This window comes from Arachis hypogaea, chromosome 18 (genome assembly GCF_003086295.3).
Source record: "Arachis hypogaea cultivar Tifrunner chromosome 18, arahy.Tifrunner.gnm2.J5K5, whole genome shotgun sequence".
Lineage (NCBI taxonomy): Eukaryota > Viridiplantae > Streptophyta > Magnoliopsida > Fabales > Fabaceae > Arachis > Arachis hypogaea.
Window position 1 is genome coordinate 4,082,368 of NC_092053.1, and position 9,204 is coordinate 4,091,571.

At 30.1% G+C, this 9,204-nt stretch overlaps 1 protein-coding gene across 1 annotated transcript; it reads left to right on the forward strand.

The window, feature by feature from the left end:
• The first annotated feature begins 627 nt into the window (after positions 1–627).
• Positions 628–2,766, forward strand: LOC112770642 (LOB domain-containing protein 11). The gene is made up of 2 exons (XM_025814968.3): positions 628–939; positions 1,803–2,766. Exons 1-2 carry the CDS (start codon positions 691–693, stop codon positions 2,196–2,198), a joined length of 645 nt encoding a protein of 214 aa, XP_025670753.1. The 5' UTR covers positions 628–690; the 3' UTR covers positions 2,199–2,766.
• Positions 2,767–9,204: the final 6,438 nt, after the last annotated feature.

Sequence of the window (9,204 nt, forward strand, 5' to 3'; positions counted from 1 at the left end):
TTGGTTCCCTGTACTTTCTCATGTCAATGGAATATTTGTACAATAGAGGTTTATAGATGTCCGATTCATTATTAGAGATATAACCATTAATGTTACCTTTTTTCATCGGTTAAAACTTTTAGGATAAGTGATATCATGACATAGTATCAGAGCTTTAAATTTAAAAAATCAAAAATTTGATTTTTAATGAACTCTAAAATTAGCTTAAAATTTTAGAATGAGATATTTATTTACTCATTTTTTTATTACATGAAAATCAAAAGTGGATTTGGGCAGCATGTTAGGCATAATACCAGGGTATTATTACTATTACTACTATTGAGTACAAAGATTTTTTCCATGTGTCAATATTAGTTGCTGTTATTATTATTAATCCCAAAATTGATATGAAATGAAAATAAGTAAAGGAAAAAAGAGAGCAGAGAGAATGGGTTAGTTATTCAAAGATGGGAAGAGAGGTTTTCAAAGAAAAAGACAAAGAGACATCAAAATCCAAACACCTAACGAAGAGGAGAAGTGGGAAAAGAGGGCGCGCAGCCACGTCACTACTCATAACTAATTTCAACGCTGACGTCATTTTTCTTTCTCATGACGCACTCTCTTCCCCTATATATAACCGCCTTTAGTCTCTGCCTTTGGCTTCCCACCACAACACACACCAAATATCCAAACCACAAAAACAAAAACAAAATGGAGGCAAGTGACACAAATACCCCTATTTCTTCTTCTCAGTCTCCAACATCCTCATCTTCTCTTCCACCTCCGCCGCAGCCTACAGCAGCGCAAGTGATAATGAGCCCTTGCGCTGCTTGTAAAATTCTTCGGCGGAGGTGTGCGGAGAAATGTGTGTTGGCCCCTTATTTTCCTCCAACTGAACCTGCCAAGTTCACCACCGCTCATAGAGTCTTTGGAGCCAGCAACATCATCAAGTTCTTGCAGGTGCTTATTTGCATTTTACATTACAACATTAATAATAAAAATAATAATTTTAATTTTTTTTATTGTTGTTTCCGTGTCCAAGAGGACAAGTAGAAGATAAGATTATTATGTCTGCAATTGCCTAATTTTTAATGTTCCTTCAAACTAGCTATATGACTTGATACCAAGTTAAATAACAGTGGTGTATATATATTTTTGAATAATCTAAATTCTAGATGTTATCACTTTTATTTTATATAGTCTTGTATACACAGTAGTTTATGTACCTAAAAAGTAAACCATTTGATGGTCAATGAAAACGTTCTTTTTCTTTTCTTATTTAGTCCCATCCAAAGCTTACGTTATTACAATGCCTCAAATTAATTATTTCATATCATTTTCAACTACCTAATAATTTAGCTTGTGGTGATGGTGGGCCTTAATTCTTAAGTAAAAAAAAAAAAAAGTCAAAACTTGTTTTATTTAAGTTTTATTAATTATTAAATAAGATAAATTCGAACTATTTTTTAAATTATTCTGTTGCTATAGTTTCGTAAAATTTTCAATTAGGTTCCTATATTTTTTTTTCTTTTAATCGAGTTCTTGTACCAAAATATTTTTTTAATTGGGTCCCTACACTTTTTTTTCCTTTTGTTTAGGTCTCTGTATCAATTCTTTTTTTTAGTTGTCCCTATAAAATTAAGCCAATTATTACTAAGAGGGACTTAATTGAAAAAAAAAATTAGTGTGAGAACCAATTAAAAAAAATATAGGGACCTAATTGAAAATTTTACAAAAATTATAGGGACTAACAGATAATTAAACCTTAATTTTTTTGTTATTAAACATTTTGAATATTAAAATTGTAAAATAATTATTTGCAGGAACTTCCGGAGAGTCAAAGAGCTGATGCAGTAACAAGCATGGTTTATGAAGCAGGTGCAAGGATAAGAGATCCGGTTTACGGTTGCGCCGGCGCCATTTGCCAGCTTCAGACGCAAGTCAATGAGCTTCAAGCACAGTTAGCCAAGGCTCAAGCTGAGATTGCCAACATGCAGTTTCAACAGGCCAATATGGTGGCTCTTCTTTACATGCAAATGGCGGAGGCTAATAAGGCTACCGCCACCACACAAGAACCGCCACCGTCACCGCAACAATCGGTGGACAACTTCATTGCAAGCCCTCCTCACATCAACAATAATCTCAACTTCTTTGACGACAACACTAGCCTCAACTCCATGTGGGAGCTTTTTGGACATGACCATATCACTACGTTTTAAAATATCTGTCACTTTATGAATTTGTTACGTTAATAATTCAATGTACTTTGATATATAATTTATATCAAATTACATTGAGTTAAAAATGTACCAAATTTTTTAATGTTCCGATGACAATCTCCTAAGGAGAAGTTGAAGGAATGTTAATCATTTATCAAAAATAATAAGTAGCTAGAGCTAATAAAAAAAAAGGTAACTTTGACTTAGTAGCTAGTTAGGTTAATTAGTTCTGTTTGTGAGGAAGAAGAATATTTTGGAGGGAGTAAGCAGCTAATTAAGGAGTGTAACTTTGGATTTAGGCACGTTGGAAGCAACTTATGTTGAGGAACAATCGCCTGGCCTCCTTTATTTATTTTATTTTCCCAAAAGCTAATAAGCTTTTGATTATATATAAGTTGTTTTCAAACAAAAAATAAAGTTATCCAATTACACTTGTTGGCTTGTTCTGTTTGTATGTATAAGAAGGCAAAGAAATGAAATGGGTCTCACAAGCTAGATTATTGTGGATTTTAATTTCTTAGCTTATTGGAATATTTGAATAAAAGAAGGGAAATATATTATCTATAAAGCATGGACACTTTCTTAATTTGTCGTGTTTCTGACGCATTTCGGACATGACACATATCGACATTTATCCGGCACGTATATTTTTTGTATCCGACTGTCTTAATAAAAAATAAAAAGAAAAATTTTCATGACGCACTTAAATACCATCATGTGTCAGTGTGTCCAATCTTATTATTAACATGTATTCTTGAATTGAATTTAAAAATAGTATATATTATTAATTATTAAAATAAAATATATTTTAAATACTTTATATAATTAAAAATAATTTAAAAATTAATTTATATTTTAATATCAATAAAATACTAAAATATTATTTTAATTTATCTAAAAAATATTTTATATTATATTATATATATATATATATATATATATATATATATATTTCTGTATCTTATACAAATTTTAAATTCGTGTATTGGATTCATGTCTAATCATAGTATATTGTATATCAATTGAAACGAGTAACCCGTTTTGGTAACCTGCTATAATTAGTCACTAAAGAAAATGGTCTCTCATAAATGCTTCAATTTTCATGTTAAAGTATGTAGCTTTGGACCACGTGGCTTTGGATTCGTTGTAGTTTCTACCAGAACCCAAAAATTTCATTTGTAGATAAACTGTCAATCACTACCACCCTAGCTAGCTAGCTAGGCAAACAAAGACATCAAGATGTAAGACTCAACAACAACCAAGTATATATTGAAAAATGTTATTTTTATTTAATAATTAATTAATAATATTAAAAATATTAGTTAAAATTATAATGTTAAATGGTTGGACTAAAAGTATTAATACTGACCAATGTAAATTAAAATTATTGACTTTTAATTTTTTATTATTCAACATAAAAATAAATAGTTATGCCACAAAAGAGAATATTACTTGAGAGCGATTTGTAACTTTGTTTCACTTTCAACCCCATGTTAATATATGATTATGAAGAGTAGAACAGTCAATCGCTAGCATAAAGCTAAATTGGAAAAGCTCCCTTGATTCAATAATTAAACTCAACCAACGAGGGGTAAACTTCAATTACAATCTTGTGTCCATGATTTTGTTCCCTCACTTCCTACCCATCTTTCACTTTTGGGAGACAATCTACGGATTCTATTTCCATTTTAAAATACATATTATTTAAATGCTATATTCATATAATTTATTACAAATCAAACATGAACAGTATTTAAATAACTGTATAATGTATGCAATAAAAATAGTTGGAATTCATGTTAGTAATTGGTTGGGAAAAATAACGATAAGCATAATTTTTTAAACTTTTTGTTTTGATTAATTTCCACTATTTGTTCACAATAATTATGAACACATTAATTTGATCAATAGAGTAAGGTAAAAATTCAGGTGAAGTCGACTTCACGTGAAGTTAATATCTGAGAGCCATTAAATGAAAATTTAGTCAAATCAGTCAAATCATTTAACGGCTGTCAAATATCAACTTCACGTGAAGTCGACTGCACCTGAGTTTCCACCACGAGAAACAATGAGTTAGCATGTCGTTGTAAAATCATTGTTCAAACATGTGCAGATCGGACTATAATCGAAGTGGAATTGGTCATTTACTAACTAATTAATTGGAAAAGTTTTCATTTGATCACTATTAAACATAATTTCTTACTATTATTAACTAAGTAACAAGATATATAGGTCTTATAAAAAAATTGATTAGAGATTAAAAAAAAAAAAACCTACACTACTACTTATTACTTAACATAGGCAAATGAATATTTTCATCAATTTGGAGAATCAATTTATTCGCAATAATCGAAATATATCAAACAGCTTTGAGGTTATGATGACAAGTGTCTGTCCCTTAAACGCGTTTTGGGGACTATAATTCAAATCATGTGCTGCCCACGTGAGTTGATAATTTCTAGATTAAAGCAACTAACCATACAATGTCACTTGTCGGCAACACATTGATGCCTCTGTCTTTTTCTTCATTGTGGATTGTGGACAAAAAACTCCTCTTACTCTCAACCAACCATGCCATTATTTTCTATGCGTGGAGCTAAAGGTAGAGATAGATATATAACGGGTTAATGGACAATTTAGCAATCAAAGACTAGTGGAATAATTTTAAATTTGTCTTTCAATGATTTATCAATTAAATTTGTCCTTACAAAAATTATAAATTAATTATGTTTATCAATAATTAATAATATAAAATATTAACTACCAACATATATAGCACTTAATATGTCTAATTAGAAACTGATAAGATATATTTATAAAATCTATACCCTAAATTATATTGAGATTATAATTTATGTAGTTTGCAAAAAAAACTAAATTAATAGATTTTAATAAATATATCTAATCAACATTCATTTTGACTAATTAAACATGTTAAGTATTATGTATATTATTATTTAATGGTTCACATTATCAATTGTTAACAGAATTTACTAATGGAGCGATAATAAGAGAAATATAATTAATTTGTAATTTTTAAAGGACTAACTTAAGTGATTAAATTTTTTAAAAACGAATTTAAATAATGAATATTTTTTCAGAAATTAATTTGATCATTAATTTCATATATATACTTTTTTTCTTTATTTAAGATTTTAAAAATTAATTTTATGATATGATATTAAAATTTTTATAACTATAACATTTAAAATTTTAAAAAAATATACAAAATTTATCTATAGTTTCTTATATACAAAACTCAAAGAGTGTAGCTTGCATTTCAATGACACATAATAGTTATTTGTACAATATAATTCGTTAATTAGTTAATAATGATTAGTTATATATATACCTTTTTCTCTGTATAATTTTAAGTGTATCAGGAAATATCAATGTTTCAGTTGTTTTAACTTGTTGATTTTAATTAATATATATTATATATATTTTTTATAATTTAGATCAACGGTTAAAATAACTGAAACACCGGTATTTCCAGTACACTTAAAACTTTTCCCTATACTATGCATATATAGTATGTAACATTAAGTCTCATTGCATTCAGATAATAAGAATAATATAACTATTATATTTGTTTACGAGTGTTTGTTATGATGTCTAAATATTAGTGCTAATTAATTATTAAAAATGTTAAAATAATTAATATTTAATTTAAAAAATAAAAATTAATAAATTTATTATAAAAAATAAATTAAAGAAAAATGAGATACTAAATAAAAAATATTATTGAATTGGTTTTATTTATAAGTCTAATTCTTTTAAGTATATTATAGAAAATAACTTTTATTATTTATTCAAGCAATATGCATGTGTTAGCTTGTGATTATACTCATGTAAGAGTAGAAGATTAGATGACGCAGAGGCACAGCTCATGGTTTCTTTATTTGATTGATCGTCTTCCAAATTGTTGCTGATTTCTTAGAAACAGAAGAAGTTTCTTTTCCACAATCCGTAATTTTGAATGCACAAAATAAGTAAAGAAAGTAAAACCGAATCAAACAAAATAAGTAGGGTAGATGGCACGTCCGATCCATGCAAGCATGAATATAGGCACAATCCCACGTATGCATGTGATTCAATATATTCGATCACTTTAAGCTCGGGCGAGGTACCTATCTTAATCAAATTTCCAGAATTAGTGAGTCGTCCTTTTGCATTACTCAACCACAGTCCCACTGTTTTTCTCATTCTTGTCATCTCGTTTATTATTATGCCATTTACGCTTTTCAATTTGGATTTTTTTTCTAACTAATTAATTAATAATGAAACATGATAATCGATCACTTACCTCATTTAAGAACAGAAATATTTGAAAAATAATAAAAACTAGTTTAGATTAGTCTAAAATTATATTATTTTATATTTATTAATTATTTAAAAAAAAACACATAATATATATTAGAGGTAATAAATAGGGTTAAGTATGATTTTGGTCCTTAAGATATAAGTTGAAAATTTTTTTCGTTCCCATCCTTTTTTTGCATACAAAATCGTCTCTAAAATTTAATTTGGTTGGACGAAAAATAATTTTCAACCTATACCTTAGGGATCAAAACCGTGCTTAGTCCTTAATAGCAATTGAGATATAGTAAGAAATTGAAAGCATGAGTGTGTTCTCATGCATGGATGCAGGAAGTTGAATTGGAAAGGAGAAAGAGACTTGAAGCGTGGAAGGTGAAAGTGGTGAAAGGGTGAAACGTGGAAGTGAAAGTGAAAGGATACAACTGAATCTCATTCATTGAAATTGTAACTACAGTACTTAATAATAAAGTAATACAATATATATATATATATATAGTGAAGTACCAATATAAACTAATTAATCCCTTATATTCATTCACAGCCCCCCTCAAACTTAGTAGTGGGTTGAAGAACCACTCTAAGTTTGTCTTGAAATTTGTGAAATAGAGATGATGAGAGAGGTTTGGTGAAAATATCCCCAATCTGATCTATAGAAGGTATATAGAGGACATAGAGTTGTTTCTGATTCACCATCTCTCTTAGGCAGTGAAGGTCGATTTCCATGTGTTTGCACCTAGTATGAAGGACCGGATTAGCCGCTAATGAGCAAGCACTTTGATTATCACAGTAAATAGTAGGTGCTATGGATTGTGGAATTCAAAGCTCCTGTAGAAGATACTGTATAGATACTAGTTCTGACTGAGATGCTGCCATGCTCCTATACTCTGCCTCAGTGCTACTACGACTAACTTTGGCTTGCTTATTGCTCCTCCATGATACCAAATTGCTTCCTAAGTATACACAATAGCCAGTAACTGATTTCCTGTCCTCCAAATCCCCTGCCCAATCTGCATCTGCGAATGCAAGTAGTCTCAAGTCAGCACATTTTTTAAATTTAATACCTGTACCTGCAATATATCTGAAGATGCGTTTGACAGCTTTCCAGTGCTCAATTGTTGGAGAGTGCATGTATTGAGAGACCTTGTTCACAGAGAAAGCAAGTCTTGAAATAGTCAAATACTGAAGTGATCCAACAATCTCTCTATACAGTTTTGGATCCTGAAAATGTTCAGCACCATTTGATGTAAGCTTCAAGGCTGAGACCATAGGGGTAGGCATTGATTTTGCAGTGTCCATTTTGGCTTTTTGTAATAGATCTTGAGCATACTTTTGTTGGAAAATTAGAATGAATCTATCTGTTAAATAGGAGAATTCTAACCCAAGAAAATAACTGAGTTTTCCAAGATCTTTAAGCGGAAAGATTTTATTAAGATCAGAGATGAGTTTGTCTATTTCACCAGGGTCACTTCTAGTGACAACAATATCATCTACATAAGCTAAGAGAAAGGTGGTAGATGTATTAGTGTGTTTAATAAACAATGAAATATCACTTTTGGTTCTAGTGAAACCAAACTGTAATAACGTAGCAGTCAATGTATTGAACCAAGCTCTTGGAGCTTGCTTCAATCCATAGATTGCCTTGTTCAACTTACAAACCTGTGATGCATTTCCAAATTGGTAACCAGCTGGTGGAGACATGTATACCTCTTCTTCAAGAATACCATTCAGAAAGACATTATCAAAATCAAATTGCCTTAGTGTCCATCCACGTGATAGAGCTATAGTAATTACAATTCTCACAGTAGTAGGTCTCACAACTGGACTGTATATTTGGCTGTAATCTATGCCTTCAACTTGCAAAAAATCCTTCGCAACTAACCTGGCTTTGTACCTGATGATGTTGCCTAATGGATCTCTTTTTATAGCAAATGTCCATTTAGAATCAATAACAGTTTTATACTTTGGTGGTTCAACTAAATTCCAGGTGTTACATCTTATTAAAGCTTGGATTCCAGCATCCATTGCATTTTTCCAATGTAAACACTGAAGAGCTTGTTTAACATTCTTTAGGGTATTGTTAATCAAATCATAAGGTTCTACTGAAGTTATAGCTAATGCTTGAGGTCTATTGTTTTTGGTTTTTGATCTTGTGAGCATATTATGAGTATTAGAAGATGTAGTAGAACTAGTGTTTGTAGGATTTTCAAAAGGTAAACAGATTTCAAGACCTGAAATTGGGATGAAAGAATTCTTATTGAGGCTAGTACTAGAAGAGGTATGCTTAGTAATTTGAGTGTCAGGACAGGTAGTCGATGAGGTAGAATCTGAGATATCTAGAAGAGGTAGAGTTTGGAAAGGGTTAGAAGTCTTGGGTGAAGTGTTGAATGTAAAAGCTGGCAGATCTTTAACTGTATCATGGTTCACTACTAAATTTTTATTGGGAAATAGAGAATTGTAAGGAAATTCAGTTTCATGAAATATCACATGTCTTGAATAGTAAATTTTTCCATCTTTAGTTATGCACTTATAACCCGTGTAGTTACTATCATAGCCAAGAAATAAGCACTTTTCTAATTTGAAAGCAAACTTTACTTTGTTAGAAGATCTTAAATAAGGAAAACAAGCACATCCAAATATTTTAAAGTTCTTATAATCTGGTAAATTTTCAAATAAAGTTTCAAAAGGT

Coding starts and splice junctions, on each gene's coding strand:
- LOC112770642 (XM_025814968.3), top strand. CDS start 691: ATGGAGGCAAGTGACACAAATACCCCTATTTCTTCTTCTCAGTCTCCA. Junction 940..1,802: donor ACATCATCAAGTTCTTGCAG/GTGCTTATTTGC, acceptor AATTATTTGCAG/GAACTTCCGGAGAGTCAAAG.